We start from the raw sequence: 17,441 nt of genomic DNA, 5'->3' as shown, positions 1-17,441 counted from the left end.
GCCAACAGCTGGTACCCCTTTGCAGTCACTAGTAGCTGTTTGCTGAGACTATGCATACACCATGGCTATGCATGACCCTCATGACCCTGCATGGCTTTTGCAGACCCTCATCTTGGAGTGGAGGGGTTAAGAATCGAACACTGCAAAGAATCTGCATTCTACTATATTTACACATTCACTGTTTTATATGTTTTCAAGTAACTTGCCAGCCCAAATGGCCTATAATTGCTCAAGTCCTCCATTTCCCCTTCAAATAGATGGGCCCTTCTCTAGACCTCAACCTGTTATCCAAAAATTTGCAAATACTGTTGCTAGTGGGTTGGAGTTCTCTTCAGCTAGTCCCTTCCATGCTCTAGAATGAATTCTTTAAGGCTTTGATGATTAAAGATAGTCAAAAGTTCCCTGATGCATTCTTTACTCATCATGAGCTACATACCTTATCCTTTGACAACTTTGCCAGTTATATTCACATATTTTATTTTGTATTAAGCAAGGTAGGTGTTGAAGAGCTGTGCCTATTTTGCCTCTTCCATTAATCACTCACCTTCTCTGTGGAGCAGTGGACCCACAGTCTTCCTAGTTTGCCTTTTTCATCTGATATTTGTAGAAGTGATGCTTACAATTGTCAATAAATGCAAAAGACAGTAAGACAGGGTTCTTTGGGTAAATTTGATCTCTTTTATTAGACCAACTCAAATAGCTGGAAAAAATTTTCTTAGCAAGCTTTCAGGTTTAAAAACCCTTCACCAGTTGGTGTGTGCTCTTCCTGAATGGACTGACTAGTAAAGAAGCCAGAGGCTGGTATGCATGCAAGAAAGCCAGTCAGTGAAGATGTAAATTGAGGAGTCAGTGGGTGAGACAAGGGGGGTGGGGATGAATGTAGCAGATAAATAGTGGAGAGGTACCCAGAGAGTCAATGTCAGGGAGGTTATAATGTGTCATAAATCCAGTGTCTGTATTTAGTCCATGATTTTTTGTATCCAGGAGATGGATGAAATGAAGTTCATAGGCTTGTCTGTGAAAAGTGTTTTATAAATTTCCTTTGAGAATTAGAACTGAGAGATTGGAGAGAGAGTGGTTTTCTTGTGAGAAATGTGCCTCCACCAGTAATTGGGTATACCTGTCTTTGATAGATTTTTGATGTGTATTCATTCTGGTGGTCAGTTGTTGTTTGGTCTCTCCTACGTATTTTTCATCAGGGCATATGATGCAATGGATGAGGTATATTACATTTCTGGAGGTGCAGCTGTAAGATCCAGGAATGCTGATGGTTCTGTTGTGGGGTGTAGTAATTGTGGGGGTGGTGGAGGTGTCTTGGCAGGTTTTGCATTTCTTGTCATGGCATGGTCTGGATCTATTCAGTGTGTTCTGGGCCATAGGAAGTTTGCTTCTTGTGATGAGGTTAGCAGGGTTCAGTGCTTGTTTGAAGGCTAGGATGGGTGGTTCTGGGAAGATCTTTTTAAGAATTGGATCTCCGTCTAGTTTGGTTGCAGTTGTTTGAGGATTTTCCATATAGGTTCCACGGAGGGGTGATATGTCATAACCAGCAGTGTGCAATTCATGGGGGGTTTCCTTCTGTACTGCAGCAATTCTTCATGTGGTATCCAGGTGGCTCTTTCAAACGTGCAATCTATCTCCCTGGAGGAGTGTCCTTGTTGAGTGAAAGCCTTTAAGGTTTGTGAGGTAGTAATCCTGGGTGTTCTCCTCAGTGCAAATTCGGTGGTATCTGAGGGCTTGGCTGTATATCACAGCTTTCTTGGTATGTTTAGGGTGATTCCTGTCTCTCACCCACTGACGACTCAATTTACAGCTTCACTGACTGGCTTTCTTGTATGCATACCAGTCTCTAGCTTCTTTACTATTCATTCCATCCAGGAAGAGCACAAACCAACTGCAGATGCTTCCTCAACCTGATGAAGGGTTTTTAAACCTGAAAGCTTGCTAAGAAAATTTTTCCCAACTATTTGAGTTGGTCTAATAAAAGAGTTACCCAAAGAACCTTGTCTGCCTATGTCCTTAGCCCAACATGGCTACAACCTACACCCCTTGACAACTGTAACTCATTTGTCACCTTTACTTTTCTGATTTTTCTTTTACACATTCATGCTATTCCTTTGTATACTTTGTTAGCCACACACCCTTCCATTGCCTTTTTTGTATATTGCTTGATTGTTGGATAGTAAGCTCCTTGTGTGTGTACATCACTCTGTTGCTCTTCTTCTGTATTGGCATAGCTTGATTTTGAACCTCCAAAATTATGTCCTGAGGGAACATCTAGCTCTCTTGGATGCCCTTATATTTTAATTTGTCTAGGTATACAGCTAGACTAGAGCTGTACTGTTTAATTTTTGTGCCTGCAAGAGGTTCCCAGAAGATGCCCTCTCAGCGGGTCATGCCCCTTCTTCCAGAACCAGAAGCAGCAAGTCCATGTTTATGCTGTGGCTATATAAAATAGGTCTGCTTCTCAGCAGAGGTATAAGCAACACGAATGTAGCTGTATTGCTTTTGGATAAGGAGCTGGGGTATAACTCTAGAGCTGGAATACTGTTTGAGCCTGCAAAGGGTAACTGCATTTATGTCCCTAATGGATTGTTCCCTATGTCCCCTATTTGCACTGTTCACATAATCACTCTGTCAGACTTCTCTTCTGGAGTAAAGTCCTTTTATCAGACTCCAAGAGAAGTCTTAGTCACCTCTCTAAGGGGGAAACGGAGATAAGATTGAAGAATGGGGTGACCTTTACACCTCTAATAAGATGAAGAGCAGGGAGAAGTTAATATTTGACTCAGTTTCCAACAAAAGTATCAATCATTTCTAGATTTCACATTTCCTCTCAAAAGCCTATTGCCTGTGACTGTTTCCCAGCACTCTCTAGCATATGCAAAAGAGACCAACACGATGGCATTTATAGGAATGAGGCATTTTTAACCCTTTGGAAAAGACTACATTGTTTGTTAGACTGAAGAGCAAAGAAATATTTCCAAATTGTGAGAATTAGCTTCTACTCAGTTACGTTTTTTCATCTCACAACAAACGGGCTTCATTCTCCGTCAGGCTAAATAAATTCAAAGTAAGATCTTCAAAGGTATTTTGGTTTAAATATTCCTTTAGTATATAGACCAAACTGCCTTAGAATATCATACGCTAGAAGTGTACACTCGCACAGAAACCATAAAGTAATAAATAACACACAAAAATTATTCTGTCAGACGCTGCGTAAACATGTCTGAGTAAACTAGGTGCTTGAAGCAATAATGTTTCAGCGTTCTTCAAACACTCAATTTAGATAAGAACTCATACATTTCTTCAACTAATGATTACCTAATGTTCTCCTGGTTTTAACACTATAAACCAGGCACTAATAAAACATTTGGAATCGTTTCTAAAAATGCTTCAGTCATGCTTTAGGCTCCCCCTACACATGCAGGTAAAGGTGTGATTGGAGTTAATGTGTGATCCACACCCACATGTGCATGGCAGGAGGTGTGATTTGTGGGTCATTCATTAGATCCCGTCACACCTTACTGCCGGTGTAGGAGGAGCCTGATCCTGATCCCCATGCATTGGCAAGAAGCAGGCTCCCATGGCTGGGAGCCGCCTCTGTTGAAGGGACTCCCAACCTCAGGGGCCCTGCGCAACTGGGACCGAGTGACCTGCAAGTGTTGGGGCTCCTGGTCCCTGCAACACCTCATGCACAGCTGGGACTAAGAAAACCTTAAGCTGACAGGACCAGGAGCCCTGTCACTTGTGGGACTCTCAGTCCCAGCTGTGCACGTGTTGCAGCCGGGACTGAGAGCCATGTGTGGGCCCGGGGGTTTCCTGGCAGCCACAGTTCCAGGGCTTGGGGGTTTTACACTGGGCATGGTGCACCCATGCAGCTGGGAGCTCTGTCGGCTGATGGGGCTCCCAGACACGGGGAAGACCCTGCTACACGTGCAAATTAAAGCTTGATAGCAACCAGCTGTAAAGTTAATACACATTTTCAAGGTCTAACTTTAAGGCTGGTAAAGGCATTACACATAAACTAGTATAAGTGATCAGAAACCAATCTAAACCTGTAACAAGAGAATTCAGGGCACACCGACTGGTTTAAAAACGGCAGGACCTGGTCTAAGAGAACTGGATGGATGTAATATCAGACTTGATTGTTTTATGTTAGATCAGTCTATCGAACTTCTGGACCAGTTCCCCTATCAATTCATGTTAGGTCAGTTTCCAACAGCATCCCAGGGGCCTTTGTGGGCCCCCCTGCTCTTCTTCCCCTTTGCATGGAGTCAGGGAATTCAGCTGGGCTGCTCCAGCTGAACACCTAGCCAGCCCCACGCCCAAGTTGTCACAGAGCTGAGGCAGCAAAGCCTCTGCTTCCCTATCCTGTGTCCTGCCTGTGCCTGCCAGTGGGCACCAGCAGGGGGTTGGGAGAGTAGAGGCCCCTGCAATGCAGGGTCCCCACACAGCTGTGCTTGCTTGGGTCTGGGGGGCTGGTGCAGGGCTGCAGAGCAGGGGCCTGTGCTCCCCTCCATTTCCCCCCGGTGCTGCTGGGCTCAGCTGCAGCTGCACACAACTCCCAGCCCCAGCTTCTGGATGCCCATGTCAGCCAAGCCATGCAGCGACAGCGGGTGTGGGAGGTGGGGGAGCAGAGGCCCCTGCCCTATGGACCCAGCCTGAGTCCCAGCCCTTCTCAAACCCAAGCAAGCACAGCTGGGAAAGGCTTCCGCTCCCACATCTGCCCCTGCTGCTGTACAGCTCCACTGACATGGGCAGGGAAGAGCTGGGTCTGAGAGATGCCCTCCTCCCCCCTCACTGCTGACAGCCACCACTGGCAGGGAGAGGTGGGGCTGGGAGGCATGGGAGAGTGCCCCCCACCTTCTGGCCTTGGCTAGTGCAGGCACTTCCATGCCCCCCTCCACCCAACATGCGTTCTAGTTGCACACAATGCAATCTGTGCAGCTTAAAGAAACCCACATAGGTTGTATCAATCCTCCCTCAGGCTTTTTGAATGCCTGTACCTAGCCTAAGCTGGTTGGAGCTTTTCATGGCATGACAGGTAGTTTAAATGGGTAGCTGGTCTAAAGGTAATTGTGCAATTAACCAGTTAATTGCTTACTACCCGTAACATGTGGAGGTGGCCTTAGTAACAGGTTACAATAGGAAGTGTTATTTTCTATTGTATACCGTTATTCAGGGTATGAAAATTTGGTGGTGGCATGAATGGTGGCGGTGTTAATTGCTGTGGTTCCTAAAGCAGCAGCAATTACCGCTCATCTGCCACTTTTCCAGCTAGTGGGCCAGAATACACAGCTCTGCGCTCTGGATTCAGCTTGAAGGGCTGGAACTATGGTGGTGGAATGGCGGCTCAGCTCCGGGGGCCACAACAATTAATGCTGTTGCTGCTTAACCAACCCACTGCCAAGTTTTCAGGCCCTCCAGAACCTCTGAAGTTAGATGATGCAACCCCATGCTCTGGATGCAGGCTGTGGATCAGCTCTATGCTCCAGATCTAGTCTTTGGGGAACCCTACACCATTCATGCAGCGGCCCATGAAAGCCCCACTTGCTGGGTGAATTTGATACCCAGAGTTAGTTGAAACAGGGATCTCCATGAAGATTATAATATTCAGTGCCCCTCCGGTAGAAGGAATACCTTGCATAACTTCTGTTTGACCCATTCTGGCCGAGGTATATCATGCTTTGAAAGATGCATTTGGGCCTAGTCAGCTAGACTTCCTATGTTATAGTCTGAATAGGTAGAAATAAAGTCAGAAAAGTTAAAGGATCATCTTTTTGTTCTGTGTCTGTATGACTGGAGCACCTGAGCATCATTGTAATACAAGTAATGAATTACAGATATCAAAGCTTGGATGAGCCCATTACTTATTTATGTAGCACCCAAAGGCAAGCAAGGTGGTTTATATTCCGCAACAATTATTATTTATGGCTGTGATCATATTATTGTTTGTGCATAGGACAACTGTTGCACATACATGAAGCTCTAACTGAGGTCTAAGCCTAACTGGGAGAACAGAAAGGGTGACACCACTCAAAAATCTACATTAATTAAATTATCTGAGCCAGACAGGGTTTCATCCACTACAGTATTCAAAAGTCTGGCCTTTGCAATGTAAAGGAATGCCCTGCATTCTCCAGTCGTGCAAGCACATTGAATTAGCATTATTCCCTCTTTTCCCTTAAAAAAAGTCAGGCAGTACCCTATTCTGCCTATCAGGAGCAGTGTGCTTTTGCCATTGGCAAAGCACATTCTTTGCACCCAGTCTATTCAATTAGTTGACAGTAGGATTTTTAATGTGACGCACGTCTTCTGTTTTAGAATTTCAGACTGCCAAAGGACAAAACAGGCACTACAAAGATTGGCGACCTGGCCCCTCAGGACATGAAGAAGGTCTATTCTTTAGCACTGATTGAACTAACTGCTCTTTATGACATACTCGGGACAGAATTCAAACAACAAAAAGCTTTAAAAATCAAAACCAAAGGTGAGCATACAACTGCTGTATATTCTTCTGAAACAAATAGGTTAGCAAGTGTTATGTTTTTTTTTTGTTTTTGTTTTTGTTTTTTTTATGATCCTAAAGCTGGGGATTTATATTATCTGGTAATAGATAGATCTGATAAGCAAGACTCTTAACCATACACCACAGCCCCATCACTCTAGGCTCTCCTCATGTTTAAAAACCTTCATGTGCATAAATTATCCCAGCTAAGAAACCATGGTCCAAAGCTAACATCCTCTGTCTGGCAACTAACATTAGCCAAGCATATGGATTGAGCATATGTGCTAGAGACCAAATGAAAGAAATATTCCCCATATTGCTACAGTGTGGTGGGAAGAGTTGCACCATAGATACTTCCATATGATATGTTTAGACTGCAAGATGATGATTGGCATGTGCTAATATATTTATGCTTGCTTAAGCTACATCACACAGGCAGCAATAGCAGTGAAGATGTAGTGACAGGGGACCTCAGACTGTACTGTGGGTGCTAACAGGTGCACCTTGTTAACATGTGTATCTTGTACTGTTGTGTCTCTGCTGCTATAGTTACTTGTGGTAACTAGATTAAGTTAGCATGAGTGTGCTAGCATGTGGTATAATCACATGTTCATTTAGTTATGTAGACATCACCGTAGATTAATAGTTTCCTAGGTTTTAAAGCCAAAAGAGATCCTTATCATCTAGTCTGACTTCCTGTTGAACCCTGACTGTAGAATATCAGTCAGCTGTAGCAAGCCCAGTAACTTGTGTTTGACCAAATCACCCCTCCTCTCTAAAACTACAATGGGTTCCATACTGCGTAAAAGGAGCTCCCAAGGGAGGATTTGCTTAAAGATAGGTACTACTTCACTATCACGCCTCTCCACTCCATTGCAAGTTGTTGAGCTCTGAATAATACAGAACGAGCACGGCAATATAGCAATGTGCTATGGCGATGTAGTGTCCACGGGTGTCTACACACGACCAGCAGCTACTTTGCCATAGTGGCACGCTCCCTTGTTATAGCGCACTGCTACAGCAAAGTAGCTACTAAAAATAGCTGTGCATGCAGCACAGTATGGGCAGTTACTGTGCCGTGTTTTAGTACTTCCAAAAAGAAATATTAAAGCACAGTGCAGTAACAACATTGCCATAGGGCAACGTGTAGATGCGCCCAATGTGTGACATCTCTTGTATTTGTTCTCCCACCCTTGCTAAGGGCAATCATTTACTATCCGTTTCTTGTAGTCACTAGCATTAATTTCCTTGCATAATGTAGCTCTAATTGTATATCTCAGATTTCCAATAACAATAGAGCCCATTGCTTTGCTGTATGGAGGGATGGCATCCTATGGAGTAGGAGGTTGTGGCCTTTGCAAAGAATGGTGAGATGCTTGCAGCCAGCCACTTATTAGATGTGCAAACCAACCAAGGGAACGTACAAGGGATCTCAACCAAGGGGTCTCAGTTCCTTTTCCAAAACTTGAGATGTGCGGACATCCATTTCAGGATACAAGAAATTTCACAGTTTTGTTTGTCTTCTGTATTCTGATCTGCTAAATGGTATACAAGAACTTGAAATGTGTTACCAGTTAATCACAAACCTCCTTTGGGCAAAACTCTGTTGTCAAGGTTCAGTGGATATGTGATAGTGAAATAGCTCACTTTAAATAATTGAAAACTACAGAGACTGTTGAGAGATATATAGCAGTGCAGAATTGATTCCTTAACATATGTCTTTTACTTTACAGGAGTAGAAAACCACTTTTTAAATGCACAACCACAATCAGCTTTGCAGCTTTGATTTCCATCCTGCATAAGTGTCTGCATACATTAAAAATAGTACATGAGCAGTAGACTTGCTACTATTGATGCTTTTTGGTTATTTATTCATTTTAAGCAGGCCTTTTTTTCAGGCCTGTGCAGTATTAATATAGCGTTGGTTTAAAACAGATGTTGCTCTTCTCCCATTTCTCCCTTTTGTCCTGAGATCTTATCCACCTATAAGCCTATTGTCCGACTTTAAAACCTGTGAAGTATGCAGGATAAAAGGCAGATACTTTTTCCTGGGACAAGGCCATGTAGTCAGAGCTCAATCAAGTTAATGGCCACTTCTCTTTTGTCCCAGGTTTTGATCATTTGGAACCACCTCAAATGATATGTTTGGCTTTTTTTTTTTTTTTTTATGACAGCCCCAGAGAAGAATTAAGTTGATTAAAAACCTTGCATCTCCACCAAGTCCAAGAAAATGGGTCTGATTTGGAAATATTAGAGCAGACTGGGAAAGAGACAATGTGACTTTAACTGTCCCAGGAATGATGTGATTTCAGAGCTGCTTTAGTAATTTGAGGGCTGCAGGAGACTTGCTGTCTAGCTGATTCCATGTAGTGTGATGTAGACTGTGGATCCATACAGTAGTGGATCCACAAGCCTCTTCCTTTTGTTTTTGAATTGACTGCAGATACTACAAAGCTCAGTTCTGCTGCAGAATACAATTCTGGTACTAACGGGATTTCTGCCCATGCTTCCTGTAACCTGCTTCTTTGCCTTCACTACACTAAAAACATGCAGGTTCTGCATTTTAGTAGGTCTGCAAAAAAAGGCAAAGATGTTGGGGAAGTATCGTGCCTGTTTCTGTGGGTGCATGTTTTATGGATGCTGGTCTATTTTTCATATTCCCAGTCAACAAGACAAAGTGAAGTCCCTTTGCTGACTAGGCGACTTTGTCCTAGTACATCCCACATATTCTTAGATCAGAACTCTTCTTTTTTGGTACTGTCAGATCTCCTCTGCTAGCCCATTTCTGTGTTGCATGTTGCCATGACACTACACCAAACAAAAAGCTATGGCCATCTGCTCTCAGAATGTATACCTAGGTGGCCAATGGGTCTTACCCTGACAGAGTAGCTCCAAGATAAAATTTTACAGTTTAATAAATTGCAGTTATTTAAGCTTTTCATTTCCAATCAGTATTTATCTAAAACGAAGAAGCTGTGACATAAATCGATAGGACCCCTGCTGACTTCAGTGAACTCTGTCTCAAGCTTATGTATTAATTTAAAGTTAGCTGAGTTTAGTGGCTAAAGTTATTATTTTTTTAAGTTTATGTTACCATAGTGACAAGGCAGTGGCCATATTTTAACCTGGGCTTATAGCCAGTGTAGAATGAAACTTGGCTTTTACTTTCGTATAAGAATAACTCCCTACTGGCATAGGATTGACAGTATGATACTGCATCTGGGCAAAAATGTACAATGAAGGTTGACTACTCTTCTTTTCAAGTTCTGATGGAGAGAACTGTTCAGAGTGAATATAGATGATAATTACCTCTATTTCAGTTTAGTAACCAGACTTCTGGAAATCTTGCTAAAGCCATTTGCATCTAAACTGTAACTTGTATCAAAAGATAAAGATCTGCATTGCAGGGTCATCATTGCAACAGCTTTCTGCAAACCAGAATCATACAGATGGTTCATTTATGCAGTTTGCTTCACTCTATTGCACAATGTATGGATGGCAATTTGAAGTTGAAACAGAAGACTCTTGATTTATGGGTGAAAAGAGATGAATGAGTACGTTTAGCCCAAATGGTTTGTTTAATTATGCTCTGAATGACTTGATTGATGAAGACATTTAGACAGATTCTTTGAATAGAAGAACAGTCGCTCAGAATGTATTGAATAGGCTTATCTCATTGACAGTCTCTCTTTGTGCCACTACCTCATATATTGGTCCAGATGTGGATAGTATCTCTGTTTCCTTTTGCGTTGTGCAGATTCTGGTCTATTTGGTGTCCCACTGTCAGTTTTGCTGGAACAAGATCAGAAAAAAGTACCAGGCACCAAGATACCACTGATCTTACAAAAAGTAAGTGAACACAAAGAAGCCAGTTTGTTACAGACCTACAGAATACTAAAGGCATTAGTGTTTTGTCCTAAGTGCCTAAACTCACAGTAATCTAGCCTAACGTTTCAAGTGTAGCACTCAGTTCCTATAGAATTTATTATATCCTCCCCCTCCACCCCCAACCGAGGAACATAGAGCATTAAGTTTGAAATTTAGCTTTATACATGACTTACCTTTGCTGAATTAATGAGGTAGAGAACACAACTTCATAGGCTGTTATGGAATTTTTTTCTGAAGGAAAATTAGTGAATTACCATTGATTCACTCTGGTGCTAGAACAGATAGGGGTAATTGGTGAATTAACATTAGAAAAATTATTTGTTCATGGTATATTAAAAAGATTTGAAACCTGAAGTCTAATGTTTAAACCAATTTAAGGAGTATTGTTTAATAGAAGTAGTATTCCAGAGTTTGTCTTTGTATGCCAGAACATACCATTGAAGTGTTTCAAGAGACTTTTTAAGATGTGTTGGAAACTTTTTGTGTTATTTTTTTTCCTCACCAAATCAAAAGGTGGCTTCGGGTAAAGCTCCTTCTCTGGGTTTTGCTATTATATCATTTGTACTGTAGATTATATTCTATGTCCTTTAAATGTTGGTGGATTCTTCACCACTTCCAGTTTTTTGGTCAAGGTTAGATTCCTTCCTGAAAGACGTAGCTAAAACAGAGATTAAGGGCTTGATGCAGAAATCATTGCTAGGTACCTACCTAAATTGTGGTTTCACGGATGTTGTGAAAACTGAAATCTAGGGCTGGTCACAAAATTCGCAAAAAAAAATACATATATATATATAAAAACAAGTTTTTATTAAGTCTTACAGCTTGCCCAGGATGGGAAGGCACAGGCATGTGGGGTGACATGAAAGGGGCAACAGGCAAGATGGTGGTTGCCCCTCTCCTCTCCTGCCCCCCAGGCCTCTGCCAATCAGTGCTGAGGGGAGGGGCCAGATGAAGGGCAGCCAGCAGTAAAGATGGCTGCCACCCCCTTGTCCCTTCTCCCCCCACAGGGCCTCTCTGCCAATCAGTTCTGAGGGATGGAGCCTCTCCACCAATCAGTACCCAGGGGCAGGGCCATTGCAGAATGCCCGTGGAATGGGCTCTTTGTGCCAGGACGAAGTTGCAAAAATAACTTTGTCTCGCCGTGAGTTAAGTAGGTCCCTAACGACTGGGCGAGTTTCTGTAAGTTCTAGCGTTATGCAGGATGGTCAGCCTTGGCCAGCATACACAGCTTCCTGGTGGGGCTGCTCCCGGCTTGGCTGCAGCCACCTGGGTACTACTTAGCTCCTTCCCACCTCCAGCAGCTCTTCATCCTCTTGCTCCTCCTTCTGCTCCTGCTGCACTGCTCTGGGCAGGGGGCAGACTGCAGCTGGGCGACTCCTACCTCATGTTACAGGGCTCCAGCTCCAGCTCCTGGCTGCCTTCCACCCACTCCGGCCAAGTACCTAGAAGGTAGCTGGGAGTTGGACCCCTGTGCTGTGGGGCAGGAGCCACCTGGCTGCAGTTTACCCCCTGCCTGGAGCAGCACAGAAGGGGTAGGGGCAGGAGGAGGAGCTGTTGAAAGTAGGGGAAGCTGAGCAGTACCTGGGTGGCTGCAGCCACACCAAGAGCATCCCTGCTGGAAAGCTGTGCATGCTGGTTGGGGCTGGGGCTGGGGCTGGAGCCAGGCACAGGTGAGAACATGGTGGCACTGACCGCCCCAGGCGGGAGCAGGCAGGGCTCAGCCCAGTGTGGCGTGGCACAGGGACAGCCGCAGACCAAACATGCACTGCACTGCCTGGATGAGCTGTAGCACATACCCCCTGCCTCCCTTCCCTTCTGTTCTCTCCACCAGCTTGTGGGACCTAGCATTCAGGCAGCACCCCCATACACACCTGTGCATGTATCCCCACACCCCATCACCCCGCTCCCATAGTATACAAAATACTTTATTTTGAGCTATTATGTAATCGGCTCTATATACACCACTCAAAAAAAACCCCAAACAGATCAGAATAAAAATCGTATTTCAAATTAAAATTAAAATATGTTATAGTAGATGTTTGATTTTTAATACATTATTTTTAAGCTATAATTTGTTAAAATTATATCTTCTGAAAGATTTCAAATGTGTGGCCATCGACAGCTCACCAAAACTCATTAAGTGGCACTCCAGCCAAAATAATTGCCCACCCCAGACTAGATGGAAGTACTGTAAGGTAGATATATAACTGACTGAATCATCATGGTCCATGAGCAATCATCAGTCTCTCAGTGTCTAGCTGGGAGGAGGTATCAAGTGGAGTTCCCCAGGGATCTGTCATGGGTCTAGTATCCTTTAACATCTTCATTAATGATTTGGGGGATGGGATTGAGTGCACACTTAGTAAATTTGCAGATGACATCAAGTTGGGTGGAGTTGCAGATGCACTGGAGGGTTGGGCTAGGATCCAGAATGATTTAGATAGACAGGAAAAATGCTTTGCAATCAGATGAGATTCAACAAGGACAACTGCAAAATCCTTAGCTTGGGACAGAATAATGGCATGCATAAATACAGGCTTGGTAATGATTAGCTACGATGCAGTACTGTAGAGGAGTTGAGGGTTACAGTAGACCATAAACTGAATATGAGCCATCCATGTTCTTTTTGTTGCGAAAAAAGGCTGACAGCATCATGAGATTCAACAAGGACAACTGCAAAATCCTTAGCTTGGGACAGAATAATGGCATGCATAAATACAGGCTTGGTAATGATTAGCTACGATGCAGTACTGTAGAGGAGTTGAGGGTTACAGTAGACCATAAACTGAATATGAGCCATCCATGTTCTTTTTGTTGCGAAAAAAGGCTGACAGCATCCTGTGTTGTATTAACAGGAGTGTCACTTGCAAATCAAGGAAAGTGATTCTTCTACTCTATTCAGCAATTGTGAGGCCTCATGAGGAGTTCTGTGTGCAGTTTTTTGCCCAGATTTCAAGAAGGGAAGAGTTCAGAACCAAGTAACAAAAATGTCTAGGGTCTTGGGAAGTAAGATTTATGAGGAAAGGCTGAAAAAACTAAGATATAGCCTGGAGAAGAGAAAACTGAGGTGGGGCTTGATAATAGTCTTCAACTACTTGAAGGACATTTACAGAGAGGGTGGAGATGGGCTTCTCTGTGTGGCCGTAGAGAACAGGACCAGGAAAAATGGGTTCAAAATACAGCCAAGGAAGCTTTGATTAGTTATTAGGAAGAACTTTCTGACTATGAGGGGGTGTCAAGCACTGGAATGGGCTACCTAGAGAAATTATAGAATCTCCATCCTTGGAAATTTTCAAGAACGGGTTAGACGGACACTTGACTAGGAAGGTTTAGTCAGGGGCAATCCTGCGTTGAGCTGGGGGCTGAACTAGATGACTGTGAGGTCCCTTTTAGCCCTACTTTCCTGTGATCCTGTTTTTAACTGGAAAAATGCATTTAGAATGATCAAGCATTTGTGATGGGCTCAGGACACTGTTTTTTTCATATCTCCTGTGATCAGTGCCATTAACATAAATACACTGAAGTAGGTCATACTTTTTTGTTTATGCAACCATGAAAAAAAATCCTGCTGTACTGCATAGTTTATAGTTCACTTTAGTTCATATAAGGTGTATAGTAGAAGTATTGCCCTAGTGTTTCAAGTATCTATTGGATAAAATAGATGTAGTCAACATTTAATATTTATACAGTGCTTTGGATGATTATTACATATTTTGGTGAGCACAGTGACATATATCTTTTATTAAATACATGACATGTACAGTATATGTTTCCGTTGATTGTTCCAACTCATCTAAGCATGAATAGGATTACCAATTCTGTTATGTCTTTATGAGAATATAATTTTTTTTCAAACCTAAAGGCCCTTCAGTGATTGCAAGCACTTAGGTTTTCCTTTGCGAAGTTGTAAATAAGAGTGCCTATAAGAACGTAATACAGAGCAATCTACAGCTAATGGTTTTTATTAATGCCCATTTTTACTGAGATTAGAAACTGAATATTTATTTTTGAAACCAGAGACGTTTAGAGAAGCAGTTTATTCCTTTTATACCTTATCTCTATATAGGAAGGTTGATGTTTACAGTTTCCTTTTAAAAACAAACAAACAACCTTTTAATAGTGTGGATGAAAAGTACAAGACCAGTATCAGGTGTTTCCTGCAGGAAATGTGTATTTGAATTTATGTTTGTATTGATGGTAGCCCATTTTTATAGCCTTTATATTAAAAAAAACAAAAAAATCTAGTGTTCCATACCTATCTACATAGAACATTTTAATTAGCATCTTGGCTTCATGAAGCTTGATTTATGTTGATTGACAGCTGATTTCCCAGATAGAAGAGGCAAGATTGGATACAGAAGGACTTCTTCGAATACCAGGAGTTGCAGCAAGAGTAAAGGTAAAAGATCACATGGACTCTCAATACCCTCATTTACTGGTTTTAGTTACATCTGATGGTACAATTGGTACTGAAATCTTAAAAAAAGATTTGAACTAGGCTAGCCAAAATTCCCATGCTCTTAACCTATATCCAAATCAGATGTACCCTCTGAACAGTGTATTCCTATGTAGTCTGCATGCTACTTGGAAACTCTCTTCTGATTTCATTAGCTCATTTGACAGGCTAGATTCAATCTGTGATATGCAAAGAGCAGGTTACCTACAGTAAAAAACTTCCTCCATTATCTCTAGAAACATCAGTACCACTGCTTCTCACAATATTCATGGTCTTACTTGCATCTCTGTTCACACTGATACTTTTCAGAGTGGCTGCCAATTATACTCAAACTGTAACCCAAAATAGCTTTAATTTAGAAAACCAAAAACACAGGTTGATTTACATCAAGAGGTGGTTTGCTACAAAGATGGTTTGAATTGGCCTTAAATTCTGAACAGAAAGATCATTTAAGCAGATTCAGCTGCCCAAAGATGTTTGTCAGCCTCTGTCACCCACAATTTTGTCCAGCAGCTGGTTCATATGAAACGATGGAAGGGACAGAATATGATGGTAACTGACCTTATTTACCAGTAACTAAAAATCTTGACACCTTTGTGTGGTCCTTAGTTTTTACTATCATATCTGGGGGTCCTTTTATTTGCTCGTTTGAGTTTTTTGTTTGTTTGTTTGTTTGAGGTGTTTCTGTGCAAAGCATCATTCATTAAATAAGAACAAAATTAATCAGAATCAAATACTTGAAAGAACTTGTCCTTTGAACAAACCTACTGGTTTTCCAAAATGTTGTACACATTTACTTTTCTAGGAAAACCACTGCAGAAAGTAATCAAAGATAATACGTGTTCTGTAATAATTGTATTTTTGACCTAAAATTCTATAAGATACTACTGAAAGTCTTCAGAAAGGAAAACATTCTCGATCAAGTACCATTGGCTCTAGGTTAATTTCTGTAGAACCCAATTACATACTTACTGAACCCTGTCATTGGTGCATTGGCATTTTTTCATGTTACAATGGATAGTTTTATATGCCAGCTTTTACATAGCTCTCTTGTCTACCAGAGAGACTGTCTGTCCTTTTATCTTAAGGTTTAATTTGCTCCAGTGATGGATCACGGTGTGGACAGGAAAGCAGAAAAACAGCTAGACTTTGGTTAAAATTCTGTTCTGACCTCAGAGATTATGACTCCTGAATTTTGAGATATCAGCTCATCTGCATGTTTGGGGAGCCAGACCCTCTCCCTGAACATCTAAGTGATGCTAATATTTGACTTAAGGGTAGACAGCTTTGGCCCCTGCTAGATGTTCAGGTAAAGGCACAATGGGATCTGATGCACAGTCCACAGTCATGGCAATCCTACAAGGCCACATGTGCATGGCAGGAAGTGTGATTGTGGGATTGTGCATCAGATCCTATTGTGCCTTCTTGTTGGTGCAGGGGGAGCCCAGGATGATCATCACAGGCTCCTTCTGCACCAGCAAGTAGCAATCTCCATGCAGCTGGGAGCCCCATCAGTTGACGGGGTTCCCAGCCACAGGGGTACACCTGGCCACATGTTTAATGGCATAAGAACCAGCCACAAAGTTATACATTTTTTGTGGAATAACTTTGTGGCCTATTCCTTGTATTATGATGCTATTAATTGCTTTAATGTGTGGCCTGGTCACAACTTAAAGCACAATTCACTCTTATTAAGTATAGTATATATAGTATACTTATTAAGTATAGAGTGTGTGTGTGTGTGTGCGTGTGTATGTATCTGTATGTGTGTATATGTGTATGTATGTATATATGTGTATATGTATGTATATGTATGTATCTATGTGTGTGTATATGTATGTATGTGTATATATATATATGTATCTGTATGTGTGTGTATGTGTATATGTGTGTATGTATGTGTATGTGTGTATGTATATATATGTGTGTATGTGTGTATGTATGTGTGTATGTATGTGTGTGTGTGTGTGTGTGTGTGTATATGTGTATGTGTGTATGTGTATGTGTGTGTGTGTGTGTGTGTACGTGTATGTGTGTATGTATATGTGTGTGTGTATGTGTGTGTGTGTGTGTACGTGTATGTGTGTATGTATATGTGTGTGTGTATGTGTGTGTGTGTGTGTACGTGTATGTGTGTATGTATATGTGTGTGTGTATGTGTGTGTGTGTGTGTACGTGTATGTGTGTATGTATATGTGTGTGTGTATGTGTGTGTGTGTGTGTACGTGTATGTGTGTATGTATATGTGTGTGTGTATGTGTGTGTGTGTGTGTACGTGTATGTGTGTATGTATATGTGTGTGTGTATGTGTGTGTGTGTGTGTACGTGTATGTGTGTATGTATATGTGTGTGTGTATGTGTGTGTGTGTGTGTACGTGTATGTGTGTATGTATATGTGTGTGTGTATGTGTGTGTGTGTGTGTACGTGTATGTGTGTATGTATATGTGTGTGTGTATGTGTGTGTGTGTGTGTACGTGTATGTGTGTATGTATATGTGTGTGTGTATGTGTGTGTGTGTGTGTACGTGTATGTGTGTATGTATATGTGTGTGTGTATGTGTGTGTGTATGTGTATGTATATGTGTGTAT

At 42.1% G+C, this 17,441-nt stretch overlaps 1 protein-coding gene across 4 annotated transcripts in view; it reads left to right on the top strand.

The window, feature by feature from the left end:
- Window positions 1-17,441, top strand: part of ARHGAP18 (Rho GTPase activating protein 18) — a 130,673-nt gene that overhangs the window by 79,046 nt on the left and 34,186 nt on the right. For 3 of the 4 annotated variants that reach the window (XM_006029174.3, XM_006029177.3, XM_006029176.3), the window contains exons 6-8: window positions 6,325-6,490; window positions 10,266-10,357; window positions 14,718-14,795. In XM_006029174.3, the coding sequence (XP_006029236.1) occupies window positions 6,325-6,490; window positions 10,266-10,357; window positions 14,718-14,795 (336 nt within the window). The remainder of the gene's footprint in view (window positions 1-6,324; window positions 6,491-10,265; window positions 10,358-14,717; window positions 14,796-17,441) is intronic. The other variant, XM_025210630.1, reaches the window with a different exon arrangement.

The sequence above is a fragment of the Alligator sinensis genome, unplaced genomic scaffold, assembly GCF_000455745.1.
Source record: "Alligator sinensis unplaced genomic scaffold, ASM45574v1 scaffold889_1, whole genome shotgun sequence".
In the NCBI taxonomy this organism is placed as follows: Eukaryota; Metazoa; Chordata; order Crocodylia; family Alligatoridae; genus Alligator; species Alligator sinensis.
The sequence above is the reverse complement of the archived record's forward strand: the minus strand, read 5'-3'. Positions and strand labels throughout refer to the sequence as shown.